Genomic DNA, 21,883 nt, shown 5'->3' with positions numbered 1-21,883 from the left:
ATCCTTGCAGCAGCAGTCAAAAGCAAAGGAAAGGAGAAAATGTGAATCAGAATGTTTTTTATTTTTGCTATTCGCACAATTATAACGATAACCTCGGTCCCTTGGCTGACCAATGACTGTCGTCCAAAATTCCAGTCACAGCCCTAGTCTGGAGCTCAAAAAGCAGTATTCAAATCAGGGATCCAAAAGATCGGCTCTTTCACAGATAGGATTCGATTCCCGACATTCACCGAAAATAGAGCTGTTCGTTCATGAACGACACATCGCTAATTTGAATCAAAGTTCCCAACCCAATAGGTTGATGTTTTCCTCAATCAACTGGTTTGGTTTGCACGTCAAGACACAACTTTCCACAACGCTTTCCTGGTAGACTGTAACAAGGAAACAAATGCCCAGTACTGACCTGAAGGGGAAAATCCCTTGTAGTACCTGTTTCAACAAATAAAGTGTGCCTACTTATTCTACACAGATAGGTCTAAGAAAATACTTTCTCATAACATGGCAGATCAACTACAAGCCATCAAATTCAGGTCATCTCTAATCAACTGGAGTAGCCGTCTTTCTTTTAGCATTTATCTCCTGTGTTTCTCAACATAGGCTACTTAAAATGAACCATTTGCACGTCTACTCAAAAGAGCAGCAGTCAACACCTGACTAAACAGCCCCCCCATTTTACCTATGGTGTTTACCATTTTACCAACATCCCCGTGTGGCCCTGTCTATCTAACCAAGCCCTCTCCAAACGATGGTGTTGACATGAGTTTCACCTGGCCTCTGTGTAGACCTTTCGGTCACCCTCCATTAATAACAGAGAGGACCCTGACCTACAACACTACTGACAGGTCTGGGAACTGGGGTTGGTGGCCCTCGGCAGTCTGCAGTCACAGTCAGCTCCAAGCAGGTTAATGATATCAAGTCTCGTGTCGGCTCCTTATCTTATCTCTGCCGTTTGTGGTCTTAACCTTGGTTTTGATGGGGAAAGTCTTTCAGGTGCCAAAATCCCAGAGAGGCGGAGGATTGTATTGAAAGTAGCTAAACAGTCACGCAGTAGCGGCCCCACCACTCACGCTACTGGCCTTTCAGGTCTGTTGTTATTCAGCGATAAAGAGGCCCCTATGATCAGGCAGGCTGATTAACGATTGGAAAACAGTGTGACATTAACTTTCCTGGCCACATGGACACAAACCCACACACACACACACACACACACACACACACTCAAATACATGAAAAAAGACAAAACACGCATTTGCACACACATGACCATAGCCAGTGCCATGGTGGATACAAAGAACCACAGACATAAAAAGGGGAAGAGATTAAATTGTCCATCACTTGGTAAACCAGATATCACTGATAATACAGGCCAATGGTCAGAATGTGATTCCAAATGTGTCCCTACAAGAGGCCCACCAGCATGACTGGAGTCGCCACTGTTCATCTCACACACACTACCCTGCTGGGGTTTTCCCCATCATGCTCATGGCCAAAAGATCAATAAATCAGATACAAATCTCCCCCTTGGCTAAGGTTACAGATTGAGAATTCTGCTCATGCAGTTACTCTGTAAAGTTGTGTCAAATCAAAACGACGGCAATCATTGCCTAAGCATTATATTTAAGCTGGCATACATTACACTGGCCTCTTGTCTAATATCAACTGAAACGCTACAAGCACAGAGGTACAGAGACCCGGTGTGGGGGGGGGTGGGTCTGTCTGTCTCTCTCACCGGACATTGTGTTGGCGTTGGGCTCTGGAGAGGGGCTGATTCAGGCAGACCCTCAGGAATATCATCCACATGCAGGAGGTCCCAGCTATACCAGGACGAGAGGAGATTAAAACGCACCATTCTCAATCCTCACTTATTGTAGATGCAAAACAAGTCCAAATGTCACCATTCATTTAGGAAGGTCTGGAATTTAAAACAAAGACTCTACGAGATCCAAAAAAACATGACAGCTCAGAAAAAAAAAGAGGAAGAATCCAACCAAAATCCACAGAGGAGAGGGTGTCCAAAGTGCTGAGGTGGAGGAGGATTAGAGCTACTTCCTGTCGGTCACCAGAGCAGTAGTTCCCGGAATCTCTCTGTCTCCTGGCAGGTCAACCATCACACTGAGATCATAAAAATGCTGTGTGTTCTCCCTTCTCCCGTGAAGCCTCAACACACTCTACTATCCAAGTCTCACACATTAACACACAGCTACTGCTCCTGCAGCAGTTGAACTGGCTCCTAGCCCCTCCCAGTCATAACGGAGCTCCCAGCCCTGATATGTCTGCTGTTTGCGGCCTCAGTCCCCACCTGGCTCAGCATACTCAACAAACACAGTAGGCCCACTTTACACACAACACCACACTTAGTACACAGAAATATCCCCATTCATGCTGGATAAACAAACCTTCTATAAGAAATGCATATGTCAGGTAGGGATAGTTAGATAAACAACTTGGGTTTCAATTGAAGACACGGTTCAGCATTGCACTATTTAATGACACAGCTTTACAGTACTTGGTTGAACCACCAAGATGGACCACATCTACACCACAGCATGTATACTTCAGCATCTAATATCCAGGAGCAATGAAATATCAAACGAAATCCAGCATTTTCACAGCGGAGTTGTCTATTAAAGTAGAAGAACAAAAACATGAAAGTTAACTCATATGTCAATTTGTTTCTTTTTAGTTGAGCTGAGATGTGTGAATTGGGTGGCCGGTAGCCTAGCGGTTAAGAGCGTTGGACCAGTAACCGAACGGTGGCTGGTTCGAATCACTGAGTCGACTAGGTGAAGAATCTGTCAATGTGCCCTTGAGAAAGGTGCTTCACCCTAATTGCTCTTGTACATCACTCCGGATAAAAGCGTGTGCTAAATGGCAACAATGTAAATGAATGGTTATTCATTTCACTGAACAGGGGTGGAAGTGCTCTCGGAGATCGTCAAACGTGATCCCACACAAATGCACGCGACTCCGCCCCGTCGTTATTTCAAACGACTCTTGCGCCAAATTGCTGGATTGTCCTCGTTGTGTATTCCACACAGAGGTTTGACGGCCTGAAATGAGTGAGCTGTTCATTTGGTTAGCCTATTCCGAGCAGAACAATCACTACTGTAGTCTAGGGGGAAAAGATAACAATACAACATTGTCACGGCCGGTTAACAGAACAGAGGATACGATTCACCTGCTCATGAAACGGCGTTTGACAGATATACAGACTCATTACAAAGCTTTGTCACTGTGAACTCATCTGACCTTGGGTAAGAGACTAATATTCTCCAAAAAAATATATTCTCTTCTAACAGGTGATTCTTTTCAGTATGTCGTATCCCATAAAAGTATTGTATTGGATGAATGAAAATATGAATGAAAACCCATCTACCAATGACTGTTGTGGAATGCAATGGTGCACAAATTCCTGATTGAGAAAAAGCAGTCCAGTCCGGTACAATAGAGCACAGATGGAAATGTGATTTTAGATGGAAGACTCATGGAAGTCTCTCCACCTCCTCCCACACGTCCATCCGTCCTTGTCTATGGTGTTAGGTGAGAGGACTCCCTTATCTAACAGAATTTCAGATGATTTCCTCTGTTCTGTTAACCGGCCGTGGCAATGTTGTATTATTATCTATGGCAACCAAATGGTGCAAATGACATAAAGACCTTAAAGAAAGTCCAAAGATCCCTGCTATAGATGTGATCTAGCTAGGGAATGTAAAGCAACAAGACACCAAGCATCCACCGCATTCTGTTTGAAGTACTCATTGTTAACCAGGTGACTGGGGTCGCCAACAGCTTAGATGATCAATAACTGGTACTATTCGAAAGTTACATTCGGCTTACACAGCGACAAGCATTTTCCAAAGCCTGTACAAAATGAAACTCCAACTCTTGGGACACATTTATGCTAGTAGTAATTTCACCTTTGGTCAAACGTTTATAAACACATGTTGGACTTTAGCCTGTGCCTAATACCTTAACCTCTTGGCAGGTAGCAGACACAGTCCTGCCAGTATACCACCATTTGTGCCATGGGTTTTTCCAGGTGCCAGTAATTTATTTTTTATTTTACCTTTATTTTACTAGGCAAGTCAGTTAAGAACAAATTCTTATTTTCAATGACGGCCTAGGAACAGTGGGTTAACTGCCTGTTCAGGGGCAGAACGACAGATTTTGTACCTTGTCAGCTCAGGGATTTGAACTTGCAACCTTTCGGTTACTAGTCCAATGCTCTAACCACTAGGCTACACTGCCGCCCCAAGGTGCCAGTAATCTTTGCTCAGTACCTCTGGAGCCAGGAATCCTCTACCTCAGAGCTAGCTAGGTAGGTAGGCAGAGGGTTAGTGCTAAGCTCTGGCTGGGCATGGGGATTGCATTGGGACTGTGTGAGCATTGCACAGAATTTGGTGGGAGGTTGAGTATCTACGTGCCATCACACGACAATGAGCCCTACACAGCCCTGCCCATCCCAGGCCTTTGCCTTTTCTGGTCTGGTGAGAGACGTCAACGGTGGTAATTGGGGAGGTGGAAATGGGCGAACGGGCATAATGTGTATTCGTGATTAAGGTCAATGTGGAAACAGAAACCGATGGGTTGGACAAGAGCCAGAACACACGTAGGAAAAGCAAAGTTTTTGAACATTCGTCATTGGCTTTGATTCTCTGATTGGTGAGAGACGATTCTGCCCCTGAACAGGCAGTTAACCCACTGTTCCTAGGCCGTCATTGAAAATAAGAATTTGTTCTTAACTGACTTGCCTAGTTAAATAAAGGTCAAATAAAAGGTCAAATAAAAGGTAAAAAAAAAAAAAAAAAAAAGCTGATGACTTTGTTTTGTACAAAGGCCCGTCGTCACCACAAACGAATTCAACGCTGGCAGATTCAGACTGAAGTATGTAAGCGAACGATAGAGCAGCGGAAAAATTTGGCTCGAGTCGACAGGCAAATCCTCGGTTGCCCTGCACCTCTTAACTTTCCGAGCTCTGTGGCACACATAATATTACAAACGTGTAATGTCCCTTTTCGTGCACAACGGACGCTCCTTTAAGAGTAGCAGAATTTGCCTGGTCTATTTGAAGCCTGCCTGGCTCAATTCGTTGTTATGCCAAGCTGTATCCTGTCGCAAGATAAATATTTAAACTACCTGGAGCAAAGTCTTCTGTAGGGTCTGAGCAGCCAGCCAGGCTCGGAATGGTCCGTGTGTAATTTAAAAAAGGGCTGAAGTCAACACCCATAAGGTTCGGCATGTTCCATTTTTCCTCAGTCTCTACCAGACCCTGGGCTCTGCTGGAATGCTATATTAAGCAAATGCATGGCCCAGTGTTGAGCTCCTATCCTACAGGATGAAAAGTGTGTAGCCTTTCTCAACTCTTTATCTCCCTCTTGAGGACACGGAGAGAATTGCAACCAAGAGAATTGCATCGTTATCATATCAACAGCTGTCGGTTTGAGATGATGACGCAACAATTCATGACATGTACAGAAAACGGTCGCACCCGGCAACATTACTTTGCGGATGGATTTCTAGTAGCCAAGAAGAGCCAATGAATTTCACTGAAGGGGACTTGTCAAGCATTAAATGTTGACTGAATGAGGCACTTCTAACTAAACAAAGACAGGAGAGGAGATGAACAGTATGACCAAGCTTCTGACTAAATCAGACGGGCCCATGTCTAATGTCTGAGGCTGGCGACTTACCCATCCACAGACAGACAGACAGGACACTAAAGCCCTGTCACATTACAGCAACCTCAGCTTTATCCCCACCCCTACCCGCTTCCTGGCCCGGGGGCACGGCCGCCATGACATCACGTCCATGTTTTCAGTGGCACGCAACGCTACCGCGTCACTGTTCACACCCATGGACTTGTTTTTCACTCTGTAACCACAGAGGGCTAGTCCACACAAGCTTCAAAGCAATGTGCAAGAGCATAGCACCAACCACAGACATTATATTGAGGGAAGGTTGCAGCCTCTCTCTTTGTCCGGTGTCAAAATAAGTCAGCCCGGTTCACGCGACACACAGCTATGGAAAGCGTGCCTGTGTTTAGCACAGAGGACCGGGGTGCCAGTTCACCCCTTGTCCAAAAGAGCAGCCAGCCACTCTCTCTCAGCACCTCTTCTCCAGGCCAAAAGGGAACACTTCTTGGTCCTCCCTGTCAGTTGGGGGGGAAGTGGCCAGAGGCAGTGCCTCTTCCTGCGTGAGGTCACCAGTCCCACAGCAGGCTCAGAGGGCTGCAGTGGAGGCTGGCACAGCCCAGGCTAGTCGGAAACATAGTGGAGGCTGGCACAGTACAGAGGTCATGAGGAAATCGATAAGCAGGGTTTAAGTGTTCAGATGGGAGGAAAGATAGAGGTAAATAGAGGATGAGGTAATGGAGGATGAGGTAATGGTAACTGACTGGCTTATTATCACCACATAGAATGATCCACTACATGAAGACAAGGCATCACGGGATGAAGGGTGAGATTATGGAAAGTGGGAGGAAGTCACAACAAAAGTTTCAAGAGGTTTTAGAGATGAGTGGGCCGGGGCTGTGTATAAGACAGACAGGATTTATAGTTTACCTGTGCTTACAAGTGTCTGTATGAATGTATTTAGCAATGGCATGAATGTGTTTGTGTTTAGTGTGAGAGAGAGAGAGAGAGAGCGAGAGAGAAAAAGAGAAAGATTTAGTGTAGTGTGCGAGTGAGAACATACTGTAGAGGCTGCACTGACCAGCAGATCGACGTTGCTCTCCTTGCGTCCAAGGGATCCGTGCTCCACCCTCTCACTACAGAGGGTAAGGATGTAGGGACTCTGCTCCCCCAAGGAGGGCTTCATGTTGGGCAGACTGAGCGACCGCAGGTCTTTCACCCCCTGCTCCACCTTCAGCTCATCACCTGGCCGCGCTGAGGAGGAACCAACAATGGGAGGGTTAGCTTCCTGGGTTTTAAAATTTTAAAACGTATCAACGTTCTTTTCTTTTTGGCTCTAGCTTCCTCTTGAAGTTCTCGCTCTGCCGGCTCCAAAACAGGATCTCTAATCTAGTGGGCAGCCTTAAATCCCTCTTAAACATAGGATTGTATAAAGAAAAATACATCAAAGCAGATATGATGCCATTACATTCGCTCCGTTCCAGCCATTATTAAGAACTGTGCTCCCCGTCAGAAGCCTCCACTGATCTATCCTGATTGCCTCGTCATTTTTACCCCGACCTACATGTACATATTACCTCAACTACCTCGTACCCCTTGCACACTGACTCGGTACTTCTTGTATAAGGCCTCGTTATTGTTATTTATCGTGTAACTATTTTCACTTGTTCATTTTCTTACTTTTTAAACTCTGTATTGCTGGGAAAGGCCTCTTAAAATGCTTACTTCACGGTAAAGTCTACACCCGTTGTATTCGGCGCATGTGACAAATAAAAAACAGATTAGATGATTTGCTGCTACAGATAATAGTCTCGTGCAGGGATCCAAGATGGGGGACGCCCTGTCCAGTTTCCTCTGAACCAAGGGAGAGACAGGAAACTAAGGCCCTGCCATCTGTCCCACCCAGGCATTTTTAAAGCTTGCGGGTAAAAAGAAAAGCCAAATATTCTCGAATATAGAACAATCAATTAGATTAGTGTTTGTTTCATGGTTTGTTAACCCGACAAATCTAGTTGTCAGTGCAGGGTAGTAATCAAAATTTGAAACGCATTGTACCTTGGTTGGTTTAGAATCAAAACGATATCCAAAGACAGAGGTCGATTCCAGGGGAAAATATAAACTCAGCAAAAACAGAAACGTCCCTTTTTCAGGACCCTGTCTTTCAAAGATAATTAGTCAACATCCAAATAACTTCACAGCTCTTCATTGTAAAGGGATTAAACACAGTTTCCCAACAATTAATGAACATGCACCAGTGGAGCGGCCGCTAAGACACTAACAGCTTACAATTATTAAGGTCACAGTTATGAAAACTTAGGACACTAAAGAGGCCTTTCTACGGACTCTGAAAAACACCAAAAGAAATATGCCCAGGGTCCCTGCTCATCTGTGTGAATGTGCCTTAGGCATGCTGCAAGGAGACATGAGGACTGCAGATGTGGCCAGGGAAATAAATTGCAATGTTTGTACTGTGAGACGCCTAAGACAGCACTACAGGGAGACAGGATTGACAGCTGATCGTCCTCGTAGTGGCAGAGCACATGTATCATCATCCTGCACAGGATCGGTACATCCAAACATCACACCTGCGGGACAGGTACAGGATGGCAACAACAACTGCCCGAGTTACACCAGGAACGCACAATCCCTCCATCAGTGCTCAGACTGTCTGCAATAGGCGGAGAGAGGCTGGACTGAGGGCTTGTAGGCCTGTTGTAAGGCAGGTCCTCACCGGCAACAACGTCGTCTATGGGCACAAACCCACCGTCGCTGGACCAGACAGGACTGGCAAAAACTGCTCTTCACCGACGAGTCGCGGTTTTGTCTCACCAGGGGTGATGGTCGGATTCGCCTTTATCGTCAAAGGAATGAGCGTTACACTTAGAGGCCTGTACTCTGGAGTGGGATCCATTTGGAGGTGGAGGGTCCGCCATGGTCTGGGACGGTGTGTTACAGCATCATCGAACTGAGCTTGTTGTCGTTGCAGGCAATCTCAATGCTGTGCGTTACAGGAAAGACATCCTCCTCCCTCATGTGGTACCCTTCCTGCAGGCTCATCCTGACATGATCCTCCAGCATGACAATGCCACCAGCCATATTGCTTGTTCTGTGTGTGATTTCCTGCAAGACAGGAATGTCAGTGTTCTGCCACGGCCAGCAAAGAGCCCGGTTCGCAATCCCATTGAGCAAGTCTGGGACCTGTTGGACCGGAGGGTGAGGGCTAGGGCCATTACCCCCAGAAGTGTCCTGGAACTTGCAGGTGCCTTGGTGGAAGAGTGGGGTAACATCTCACAGCAAGAACTGGCAAATCAGGTGCAGTCCATGAGGAGGAGATGCACTGGAATACTTAATGCAGCTGGTGGCCACACCAGATACTGACTGTTACGTTTGATTTTGATCCCCCCCTCTTTGTTCAGGGACACATTATTCCATTTCTGTTAGTCACATGTCTATGGAACTTCTTCAGTTTATGTCTCAGTTGTTGAATCTTATGTTCATACAAATATTAACACGTTAAGTTTTCTGAAAAACATTTCTTTTTTTGCTGAGCTTAGTTCATATATTCTATTTGATTAATTGTGAAACTTGAGGGAAGCAAAATAAGATGTGGTGTTCTTATGGATGCTGACCGGTCCTCTGATGCAGTTACCTTTAACCTTGAGATAGTGGCCACCGAAGCGGTAAGCCTCAAAGTTCAGGGACAGGGGAGTGTTGGACTGGTCCAGGAACAGATCTACCCGGGATAACTCAATACCTTTGCGCTCAAACACAGGACCTAGCACCTCCCTGGAATAGAGGAACACAGAGTGAACAGAGTTAACAGACCAACAGGGTTTCCTAACTGTGACTGTATTTGTTCTACCAAGTTTAATTGTTGGACTTTCTTTTTTTTTACTGTTAAAACACTAGAAAATCAGTTCCAAGTTATTTTTCATTTTGGAATTCTGTTCCAAAAATACTCCCACGGATAATAGCTCGATAAATGTGATAGTATACAAAAGCAAGCAAGGTTTTAAATCAACTATTATATCCATTTGGGCTTCTTGCTGTCAATTTGCAGTCCACAAATGATTTGTAATTATGTTCCATGTTGACCTTCCGCTCAAGAAAAGAAATAAGCCTGTGGCCGAATCTGTTTGATGACCCCTGCCCCTACAGGCTTAGTCAAACCATTCATAATGACCCCACCACCACTCCCCCCCAGCCACCTTCTTTCTCACCTCAGGGTCTTCTTTTTCACGGCGGGGACGATCTCCGTGTCAATGTCCACGTTCAGATCAAACTTGAGGCTGAAGCACTCCTTGCTGGGATCCTGCAGGGGGCGACAGACACATTGGAAGTTAACGGGCCGTCGAACTGAAGAGCTCAGTCAGAACGCCCGTAGTGATCTCTTTCTCAGTAGATGCACAGGGAGGCCCTTTACGAGCAAGCAGGCTGGCTAAGACTACTCAGAAACGGCCCGTCGGAGACCATTTATATATATATATATATCACTCCCTGGCTGCCACACAGAACTAACGCGACCTCAGAGACACATGTTGGCTGCTGCATGAAGCCTGCAATCATGTTGGCACCGTGATCATCATACAACCTACAACTTCCCACCACATACAACAAGACAGCTCTGTTCAGCCCAACAGACTTGACTCAATACTATTAGGAACTGAGGTAGAGAGATGTGGTTTCCTAAGGGGTGTATTTCTACGTCGCACCCCTGCCCGCCTGCATCAATACTCACGTCAGTGTGCCGTCGCCGTGGTTTCTTCTTCACCAACTTCAACCCCCCAGCTTTACGTTCCCTGGGGGGGGGGGACAACAGTCATTTGCACATTAATTGACACAAATATTGAACAAATCAGTCTCATATTAACTCCCGTGATGAAACACCTATGGAATAACAGGTCAACACTAACTATCGTATATTAATAGAGCAGAGTGCCATCAAAGATGCCTCCCCTCACTCGTCTAGCGTACATTTTCTCCTTCAAACCGAAACGACGAGCGCCATGCTGACAGACAGACAAAGTGATGATGATGATGTCTGGATCGTTGACATAACGGAAGTGACATACCCTCGGTCGTTGGCCCCTTCGTCCTCCTCCTCCAGGTCAGAGGGGGGGCTGGTGCGGGGGGGACAGGAGCGCGTCGAAACGTTCCGGGCCAGGATGGAACCTTTCGGGGGGGGGGGGGTTTACATAGAATATCTGTTAGAGATCTTTAATAACACTCTTTAATAATAACACTTTTCCTTAATAGCACAGGTACTTCCAGTTTAATCTCGCCTGACGAAATATTAAAAGGAAATTCTAAACATTTGTCAATTCTGTGGAAGGCAGTCGCGACTAACACATGAGTTCAATGAGCACAGAAGAAGTCAGACAGCTTCATATCTTACATGAACACAGTTGGAAAAAAAATAAATAATGGAATCCCGGGTGGAGGAAGTCAGTGGTTGAACAGGAAGATGGTCTAGAATGTATTCTTATGCATTTAATATGGTTTGGGGAAATACATTTCTTTGACTCAACAGTTTCGATACAAGTGCAGCTCTGGGGACCTTGACCTGACCTATCATACGACCGGTGTTGGGGAAGCTACTCTGAAAAAAGAGAGTTTACCAAGATAGCAATTACTTCACACTGGAAGAAGTTAAGCTATATAAGTTAAGCTACTCTTAGGAAAAATATAGTTACTTCGAAAAGAGACTACATTGTGAAAAATTATCATGTCCAATTATGAAATGTCATAGACTACAAAAATAGCAAGAACAGATCAGTCTGGATTCAGATGCTGACAGAATGTGCCATTTAGTCTGTCAAACACAAAAAAAACTGTTTCAAGTGAGAATTAGGCAGGTCTGATGCCGAAAAAGAAAGGAAATGACTGCCTACTTGAAAAGAAAAGCAGTAAGTTACCTTTCTGCCATGTAAGTGGTGAAGCTGACTACTGAAAACTCTACAAAGATTTGAATCAATTAAACTACCACCAAGCTACGACAACATGTAGTTCAATTCCTAATTGAACTACATGTAGTTCACTACTCCCACCCCTGCATATGACCTGACCTGAGTGTAGGATCGGGCACTAAATGTCATGGAGAGGAAGTCTGGGTGTGTACGTGTTGCGGTGGGTAGTGCTGTGTACCTTGGGTTTGCAGGTCAAAGCGGGGGTGTCGGTCAAAGTGCATGTTTTCTGTGTCTTCCGGGTGGCAGCGGGAGTCACATGACTCACAAAGGTGAAGAGGGCGCTTGTTGTTCAGGTCCAGGCACTCTGGGTGGTGGCACACCTGGAGAGAGGGAGAGAGAGGGGTGAGGGTCAGCACAGCAGATGTACCAATCGACCTGGCCAGTAGCCTTGCGCGCCAGACTCTTCCTCCCCAAGCTCGCAATTAGCCCGGGGAGGTCAAGTAGGTTAACAGAGAGACAGGTCAAAGTATAACGACACATTTACATCAGCAGGACAGACAGACTACTGCTCCAGGACCCAAGCCATTGTTTACACCATCACAGGGGCATGGAAGCAGCAGACACAGTTTGATATCACACAGCGCACAGGAGGTCTTCTGACTAGAGTTAGCCAGCCAGCCAGCCATCCAGTCAGGCACAGACAGACAGCAGAAGGGAGCTGGATTAGGCCCTCTCCACCTGTGGCCAGACCCAGACAGACCTCCCCCTCAACCAGCCCCTCCAGAGGACAGCAGCCCCAGGGGGTGGCATCCCTGGCCCAGGGGGTGGAGGACATGGGTAGGGGTTTCCCCCTCTCCAGCCTCTTCTCCTCCCTGAGCACCACGAAAACCCAGACCGACTCCTATACAGGGAATGAGGACGTTTGGGGAGATACAATTTAGGTCCTGGTAATGTAGTTCCTGTCATTGTCTCGGTGTGCTCTGCTCAGGACTGAAGGTTAGTATCACACAGCGCACAGCATGCGTGTATGGGGGACGGGGGGGCCTTCATGTAAACAAGCACACACACACAGAGACAGAACAACAAGTGTTTTCCCACAAGCTACCAATCAGGCAGGTCGAATAACAATCACACAGCCCTGTTGGATGTTCTTCCTACGTTGACAAGCCAATAAATACACCTGTAGGCTTTGTATTCCATGCATGGATATAAAGTACCTGTCAACACAAAGATGCAGCATGTCAACTCCAGCTATCCACAAACATTCATACCATATGTTCTGCTAGGGCCATTAAGCTGTCATTTAAATCTCTGGAAAACAGTCAAGAACACTTTGGTTTAATTAATTGAGGCGTACAGGAATGTGCCCCTGTTGTGCTCTCACCCTCCACCTACCTTCCGGCTGAGTGGATGAGAGCAGCACTGTCCCCCAGCCAGCCAGTCAGGCTCCATCTCTAGGCCAATAAGCACCCAGGCATTCAGCTACAAAATCCACCACCTCTCCAGTACGCTAACTAACAGAGTCCTTTCCTTTCTCTCCCCCTGGGAAACAGCCACAAGCTGCCTAATTAATCCATACTTCTCAATGTCTAGCCAGGTTAAGTACCAGTAAGTATTTTGAGGACCTGGTTGGGGGCCGGGGGGAGGAGTAGCTGTGAGGTTAAGACAGGCCAAGCCAAGGAAGGAGTCCCAGTATAGAGATAAACGTGAAGAAGGAGGAGAAAAATAATAATAATACGCAAGCAGATTTAAGAAGTCCAAAGCCCCCTAATCTCAGTGGACTGGGCTGATCTTGCTCTGGCAGAGCCATCTGACACTCCGTCGACAGGCAGGCAGGGTTGAGATTAAACCAGGGGCCCCTCCCTCATTTCCAAGACAGCCAGGCAGGGTCCTCTGACGCTCCTCCTTTCTATTCCCCGGGACCTCTAGTCTACACCCTAACCCAGACACATATTTAGGGTTAACAGCTTGCTCTCTAGGGAAAGACCGAGAGAGACCGAGTGAGTGTGAGAGAGACCGAGAGAGAGAGACAGAAAGAGAGAGAGACAGAAAGAGAGACAGAAAGAGAGAGAGACAGTGAGTGAGTGAGTGACCGAGAGAGAGACCGAGAGAGAGACCGAGAGAGAGCGAGAGAGAGACAGAGAGAGAGAGACAGAGAGAGAGAGACAGAGAGAGAGAGACAGAGAGAGAGAGACAGAGAGAGAGAGACAGAGAGACCCTTGTTGACTGTAATAGGCACATGAAACGCTCCCCTCCAAAAGCACAATTAAGTTTAGTGTGCTTTGAAGTTTTTAGATGAAGCATGTCTTTGGTTGTTGGATGGGAGATTCAAATGCAACTTAAAAGAAAAGGCCTTTCTCCATTCATTCCAAAACATTGGTATGATGGTATATTGCTAGTTATATTAATCTATAGTTGGAATGTTTCGTTCTGTTCTCTCTCACTGTTAAATAAAATACATAACATCGTGCTATGTAACAACATGAGCATGTCAGGAAAACTCAAGAGTACTGCTTTCAATTTGTTTTCCTGGAAATAACAATAAACCCTTCCTCTCAGAAGTCATTTCACACACACAGCCCCCCGTAGCCCAACAGCTCTCCCTCAACAACCACATAACAGACGTGACAAGGTGTTAATGAAATGTGGAGACAGACGCGTGTGTGTGTGTGTGTGTGTGTGTGTGTGTGTTTGTGTGTGTTCAGACGGGTGAAACAGGAGCAAATCAGATGCCATATTTAGACAGCGGCGGGCTCAGCAAGGTAACCAACAACTCACGCATGGGCCGGGTGTCCAGGCAGCTGCATTCCTGTCGGGGCTGAAGCTGCTGAGCGTATCTGCTGCCTGGGCGACCCAACACACATAAACGTGTCACCTCTCGGATGAGGAAAACTCTCCTATGACTCTTCTCTCCTGGACAAAAAGCTACACATTCAGTCCCAAAACCTGTCAGAGTTTTGTTATAAAGAATGGGGGGGAGGGGGGGGGGGGGGCAGACTACATTTGAACATACTCAGGAGGACAAGACTCAAAGGCTTTGTCACTGAAACATTGAATTATTCAAGTTACCATTTCATTTTAGCGATTGATACTGGGTTGTGATAGTATTTCTCAACAATAGGTCACCTGAGAGTGAAGATGAGAGCACAGCACACTTGGTGGTGACTGGTACTAATGGGCCAATTACTGAGTGCACTGTGATTTTGAAGGAGGATGATGGTCAAATGACAGCTGCCTGGGGATCGCGAGCATGTGTGTGTCCGTGTGTGTCCAGACGCATGTTATCAAGTCAACGGGATTAGCGGCGTGTTTGGAGGAGGAACAAGGATTGTGGCCCGAGCGACACACACAAAATAGTCGGCGTTATAAGGTTTGATCCCCCTCGTCATTAGGAAAATACTGATAAAATGCAAGAACGCCAACAGCACTGCATCAAACACAACAGTCTCTCTCCCAGCCTTCCCTCCGCCCCCGGACTGACTGGCTTTAATCTGAACAGCCTGTCCTGCCAGAGCACACCTAATCCCAACCTCTATGTGTGTGTGTGTGTGTGTGTGTGTGTGTGTGTGTGTGTGTGTGTGTGTGTGTGTGTGTTTACACATTTCCTGCAATAAGGTTGACGATAAGTTTCAGTGAGCGTTGCAACGAGTGCCTGTACAATGTCATAGTGTGTAAGTGAAAGGTGGAATAGCACTCACTGGAGCAAAGTTGTCAGGATGGGATATTGGTGGAAGGAGACTGATTATTGAGAGACAATGTGAAAGAGAAAATAGGGCCCTTGTTGTGTTTAGTTTACTGCTCCCCACACACACACACACGTTGTTGGTGCCCACACCCAAAGCAAATTAAAATTCCCTTCCCATCTTCCATTGGGTCATCCACATACAGTCAGTCTCCAGCAGGCATCACACACACGCAGCCTAAATCAACACACCACTGAACAGCTATGACGAACGTTCAGTCAAGACAGATGATTGTGTTTAGCTGGGTCGAGCACAGCCCAAACAGTCATGATGACATTTGGATATGGCTACAGTCCTCTAATAAAGCCTTCCTTTCAGTAATTTACTGTGTGCCTTGTTAACACTGCAGTCAGTTGATAGTGTGCTGCAGTGTTTTAGCAAACTATTCCACAATAACATCACTCCACCCCCACACTAAAACATCACTTCAGGGCCAGGCACTAACGTGTTAGACATCTTTGATTTGGCAACTTGAAGCAGAGTTCACCCTTTAGCGTTAGTTACCTTAAAGCAGATATGCCTTCTCATCATCAGTCATTTAAATACGTAAGACGTACTGAATCACACACACACACACCCTCCCCCGGCTTGGACCGTAAATGAGGCTCGACTGGTGTCTACCGACCTTGGATGACACGTTATCACAACACACGCAAAAGTGACACACAAATGATTGGTTTGACTCAGTCGTGTACAGTCTTGTACAAATAGTAAGACTGTGTGCACTCACACACCCTCAAATGAGACAGGCAGTAGAGACTTCAGACTCCCTCATACACCGGTGTCAGACTCACTCCCGTCTAACTATTCAAATACATTGAACAAAAATATAAACACAACATGTAAAGTGATGGTCCCATGTTTTATGAGCAGAAATAAAAATACAAAAATCCTAGAAATGTTCTATATGCACAAAAAGCTAATATCTCTCAAATGTTGTGCACAAACTTGTTGACATCCCCGTTAAGTGAGCATTTCTCCTTAGCCAGGATAATCTATCCACCTGACAGGTGTGGCATATCAAGAAGCTGATTAATAAACAGCATGATCATTACACAGGTGCACCTTGTGCTGGGGACAATAAAATGCTCCCCATTGCATGGCTGCAGCTCTGCCCAGTTTTGTGAAATCCATAGATTAGTGCCTAACGAATTGATTTTACATTTTGTATTCAACTTGTTTACAATGATGGCCTTCCCCGGCCAACCCTGGACGACGCTGGGCCAATTGTGCGCCGCCCTATGGGACTCCCAATCACGTCCGGATGTGATGCAGCCTGGATTCGTGACGCCTCTTGCACTCCTGCACTGAGATGCAGTGCCTTAGACCGCTGCGCCACTCGGGAGCCCAATTTGATTTCCTTACATGAACTTTAACTCGGTAAAGCCACAGCAGATGTCCCAGACCTGAAAAGCTTCTCCGCTCTCTAACCCTTCCCAGTCCTTCCTATCCTGGTCTGGTCTGTTCTGGGACTCTGTGTTCAGACTCTGACTCCGTCGGCATGCCTTACAACTTATCAATGAGCTGCGTGGGAGAGACTCTCTCCACACTACTTAAAAGAAAATATACAGCTTCAGCCTGGGTGGCCAGCACTCACCGTAATGCTACAGCTGTACTACTGGGACATCGTATCAATCATGGTTTTAATTCAGAATGATGGATTGGTACGCAAATGCTAAACACTAAAATACCCAGGGAGTCTGCGTTACATCAAAAAGACAGTTAAATCACTTCTTCTTAGGCCTGCCATCTAGGCCATCATTACTTTTAGTTACCATTTTCTGAGAACACATTTTCATGCCCCTCTTGGGAGTTGAGCACACGACTGGGGGGCCCCTCTCGGTTCACTGTAGAGGTTGGTGTCCTAAACATCACACGCTGTAGTCTCAGTGTACCCAGTGATGTAGTGGAGGATAAGCGCAGGTATACACTGCGCACACACCTATTTTTCAGTGGGCATTGCGTATACTCACTTCTTAATTGCCAGGGTACGTTTCATAATAGTGTAGTGGAGGTATACACCGTATTAATTCATAAAGGCAGATCAGAATGTTAAGCTTTAAAAAAAAATGACGATAGACAAAAAAATAAAAATTCTCCACCCTTTCAGTGCAGTAACGTGCACACGGCAGTAGGCTTAGAACAGTGCAAATGTTCCAAAATGCAATTTGTGGGAAACCCCCACTAAATCCCACCCATATGTGAGAATGAGAAATTAAGAGAGGGGAGATCTAAGGATGAAACAACTATCATGGGTTGCTAATATGACAAGGATCACGCTTTTGGCTGGAAGACAATGAAAGAAAGTCCTTTGTAAAATAATTGCCTCCACGTTTCTATGGTGGGACTTTAGCTATAGGCTACTTTGAAGCAAGGTAGGACACGCCTCATATATGAAGTAAAAAGTCTAGGTTTCAAACAGTTAAGGAACAGAAAAATATATATAGTGACGCTAATTATAGGCCAAACCGCCTTCTGGTAGATAGAAAGTCTTTCCCAAATACAAAGTAGCCCATGCCTACCTGTCAGAATGATGTCATGATCACTTGCATCAATCCATTGGCCATTTGTTTTGAAAACTCAATCTCATGTGCTACAGAAACACCACTAATCAAAACAGTGCTAGGTGCCTGGCACTAAAATTAAAGGGCAAGTACACTTAAAAATGTCAGATTTGTTTAAATACATTAAAAACAAGTGGTCTCCTGATGTGGTTTAAGCATTTTAGATCATTCGCATCGCATGTCATTAAAACGGGTCATTTTGGGCCAAATCAGAGTAAACCCACTTCTCCAGGCACCACTACACCACTGACTGTACCCTTTTAGTTCTGGCTGCTACTGGTAGGCTGGGTGGAAACAGAGAGGTGGGGGGGGGGGGATAAATGAGATCAAAGGGATAGATCAGAGACCCGGGTCAGGACTGGGCCAGATCTGACCATTTCTTTTTCAATAAATAAACTTGGGTGAGTCTGTGAGAAGAGGCAGGGGAGAAGTGCCGCCGCGCGCTCTCTCTTTCTTCTCCCGCCATCGGTCCGGTTCTCTAGCTGGGCTCTGAGAGAGTGCCAGGACCAGGCCGGGGCTTTTAAAGCAGGAGGTCTTACACAACGCTAGCCTGGCGTGTCTCCTTACTATTAACCCCCCTCCCCCTTTACTGTGGAAGGGTTTGCTTTTCCTCAAACACATATGGAACTCTTCAAAACAGAGGCACTTGTTGTATCGAAGCGTTCAAAGCTAGGGCAGAGTGAGCGTGCATGTGTTTCTGGGACGCATGGGATGATTCATGTACAAAGGCTTGTACTGTAGGCAGACTTGTTTTCAATCTGTAATGAGGAGATGATTGGCAGAGTGAAACGTCCAAGCCCACACCTGAGGCTGAGTGACTGGTGTCTGGTTGACAGGATATTTTTTTTTTGTATTTGGATTTATTGCCAAGACAGCAGCTACTGTTCCTGGGGTCCAAACAGTATTAACAAAAACATCACAGCCTACATCATAAACAAAACATTACATCACTTCTCCATCACTACAAATCTACAATATTACAATGTGTGTGTGAGCACGTCTCTTCACAGGCCCTGTTGTGCCATGAGGTGTTATATCTTTAAAAAATATTTTAAAATGTTTCAGATTTTACTTCGCTTGTGGTACTTGATGTATATACAGTATATATGATAAAGGATATGATGTCATTCAGGCTAATGCCACAGGTATTAGTGAAGTAGATTAGGTCATTTCTCTAGTATTGTACTAAAATGCCTGCAGCTTTTCAGTTTAAATTCAGTCAAATAATGTTGATGTACAACCAGATGCATTTTTCCCAGGCTGGGTTGAAAACTCCCAACCAAACAGGCCTGAAATCTGATCCCATCAGTGGGAAAGTCATTAGTCAAACTAAACTGTGTGACTTGTCATCTGTTGAAATGTATTTTAAAAGGAGTTGTCAGGCAGACTGGGGGGGAAAACCACATGGAGTGTGGTAATGATGACAAACCTATGACACATCTTCTACTGTAAGTCTTAGGAGAGGACTGACTTTTCCAGATGTACACACCGTAGAGAGTACGCTAGGGAAACAGGTCCGGACTAGAGAGAGGGAACCTGACATCAGTTCAGAATATAGCAGAGTCTCCAACACAAACCACATGATTACGCAGTGGCAAAAAGAACAACCAAAAAAAAATAAAAAATGGCTCGTCGTCAATAGTCAACGGTCCATTTGATTAGCTGTGTTTGGTCAGTGGATGTACAGTAGAGTTTGGGAATTGTCTGTTCTAGGACAGAGATAAACTGAAGGACATCCATCTAACAGAACTTTACAGGAAATAGCCTCTCTTTTTACAAAGGAAACATTCCACCAAAAGTGTGTTTCAACATGTAGCATGATTTCACACTCACACCTTGAGAAATAGGCTCGTACTTCACCTAGGAAGAGACTCAGACCACCCTGAAATCAAGCCTTTTGTCCCTAAAAAGGTGAAGCCAAGCCTTTTGTCCTGTACTCATATGATATACCATATATACGCAGACGCATTCAAAAAAAATGTTTCAAACAATCATCAAACTGCAGATTTGCTGTTGGCCTCATCGGACACTGAACTGTCAACGAAGGCAAGACGAGAGACAACTTTTTCCTTACACACAAACATCGAGAGTTATTGGGGTGACCACATGAGAAAACTGAAGACCCACTCACCGGCAGCTGGTCTGTCTCCGCTCTAACGCAGTCAAGTGCACTGAGACGGAGCGAGTGTTTTCTCAGGCTGCACTGCTGGACTGTGATGCAACCAGGCTTCCTATCCATAGCTTCAGGGAAGGAAAAGAGACCGATAGGCAGGAAGGCGATGTGCACGACCCCCACCCCACCCCCCCCCCCCAAAAAAAGAGGAAGTGCGTGAAAAAGAAAATAATTTTGGGAACTGCTGGAAACTCCTAGAGAGACAAATTGCTGATTTGGACACAGGCAGTTCCAATTTCGACTTGGAAATGAATAGTTGGTAAGCCACTTTAGATTTGGTATGAATAAAATGGAGGGGGGGGGGGTTGTGACACTGGCTGGGCTGGCATGTGCTGTTGAGGATCTTGGGTTGTTGATATAAGAAGCAGATGTAGAATATGCTGACGTCTGGCAAAAAAAAGAGACTTAAAAAGGCCCCCAAACGTTGCAATTGATGTCTGTGTGTACGCCATCATCACGAGCAGGCAGGAACAGTGTAGAGATCGGGAGAACATGGGGGCTGACTGAAAAGGCTCCAGGAAGTTTGTAGGTGGCCTATGCGCCCCGAGGAACAAAAGGGTTTAAAAGTCAAGACATAAAGAGAGGGTGCATTGCACTAGCATTCTCACTGAGGAACAACATATCACTCAGCTTCACTCTGGCTGTGGATCTACTCAGTTCAGGTATGATATCCCTTTGCCATACCATTCTCCCACCTGTCTCTATAGATTACACCTAGCTGTGAACCAAAATGTAAGATCAACACTAAGACCACACAACCCTAGGCAGACAATAACACACACATGCTGGGTTCCTTTCACTGAACCTCCGTACTAATGCACACAGCGGGAGAGGTTGAGAGAGGGGTAAGGATGTTCTCGATCACTCACCTCCAGTTTGCAAACAAAATGTGCTGGGAAAAAGGGTTCCCCCGAAAATAATCTCTCAGTTTCAATGGGTAAGTGACAAAATACTTCCAAGGTCACAACTGTCGGTAGCTCGGTGGCAGGCAGAACAGAAGTTAAAATCCCACCCTCGATGGAAGCTTCTCTCTAATCTCGTTCATCCATCAGTAAGGGAGCGTGAGAGAAAGTGTTTTAAAGTCCCTAGAGCTCTATGAGCAGGAAGAGCTCAAAGGTAGTAGAACGCCACAGGATAACCTGACAGACGAGACTAGATTGAGCATGAACATGTGAGCTGCCTCGGTGTTTGCGATACCCCGCCCCCAACTACACCAACCACCTCTCCCTCCAATCAAAGACCTACCAGCATACACACATCCTGGACTGACTCACTGACTTGTATAGAAACCAGTCCTGATTCTAAACATCTCATGTGTCGTCCCCCCTCTGTCTTCAGAGAAATTGAATGACTAAAACTGGATTTTCCCACAATTTCTATGGTTCTCCCTACTCATGTTGTATCTTGCTCCGTATTCACCTCTCCCTCCCATTTGTCCCCGTGTTTGACCCCTGACCCCTCAGTGGCACAAGGTCAGAGAGTAGCACGCAGGACGGTGTATTTGTGCTTTAAAAAAAAAGAGGCGGCGTTTTAGTGGTTCTTTCCTACATAGTAAAATAAGTAGTCAACGGGAGGGAACAGTGTAAGAAGCAGTATTAGAGAACTGCATTTGCTTACTTCTTTCAATATCAGATTCAAATAAATCACTTGCGTATATGATTTCAATCTTGATGACATGATATTGGAATATTCTAATCCTATGGGCACGGAAGTTAACCTCAACATTGTTGAAACTTCTGGTGGCTGACATATCAAAATGACTGCCTCCCTCATGACCCCATGTCTTCGCACAGTCTATTGTGCTAACCTGTCCACAAACATGGGCCAGTACACTGCTCTCTGTTCTTTTGTTATTCAACCTAAGCCT

General features: G+C 45.7%; 1 protein-coding gene across 5 annotated transcripts in view; it reads right to left on the bottom strand.

The window, feature by feature from the left end:
- LOC135528381 (pleckstrin homology domain-containing family G member 5-like) overlaps positions 1–21,883 on the bottom strand; it is a 65,340-nt gene that overhangs the window by 13,386 nt on the left and 30,071 nt on the right. For 2 of the 5 annotated variants that reach the window (XM_064957426.1, XM_064957427.1), the window contains exons 3-8: positions 11,775–11,916; positions 10,703–10,802; positions 10,369–10,429; positions 9,851–9,942; positions 9,280–9,416; positions 6,694–6,884 (exon numbers count right to left, since the gene is read on the bottom strand). In XM_064957426.1, the coding sequence (XP_064813498.1) occupies positions 6,694–6,884; positions 9,280–9,416; positions 9,851–9,942; positions 10,369–10,429; positions 10,703–10,802; positions 11,775–11,916 (723 nt within the window). Of the gene's footprint in view, positions 1–6,693; positions 6,885–9,279; positions 9,417–9,850; positions 9,943–10,368; positions 10,430–10,702; positions 10,803–11,774; positions 11,917–19,974; positions 20,063–20,885; positions 21,040–21,883 lie in introns of those variants that run through there. The other 3 variants (XM_064957429.1, XM_064957430.1, XM_064957428.1) reach the window with 3 other exon arrangements.

The sequence above is a fragment of the Oncorhynchus masou genome, chromosome 33 (genome assembly GCF_036934945.1).
Source record: "Oncorhynchus masou masou isolate Uvic2021 chromosome 33, UVic_Omas_1.1, whole genome shotgun sequence".
NCBI classification, from domain to species: Eukaryota; Metazoa; Chordata; class Actinopteri; order Salmoniformes; family Salmonidae; genus Oncorhynchus; species Oncorhynchus masou.
The sequence above is the reverse complement of the archived record's forward strand: the minus strand, read 5'-3'. Positions and strand labels throughout refer to the sequence as shown.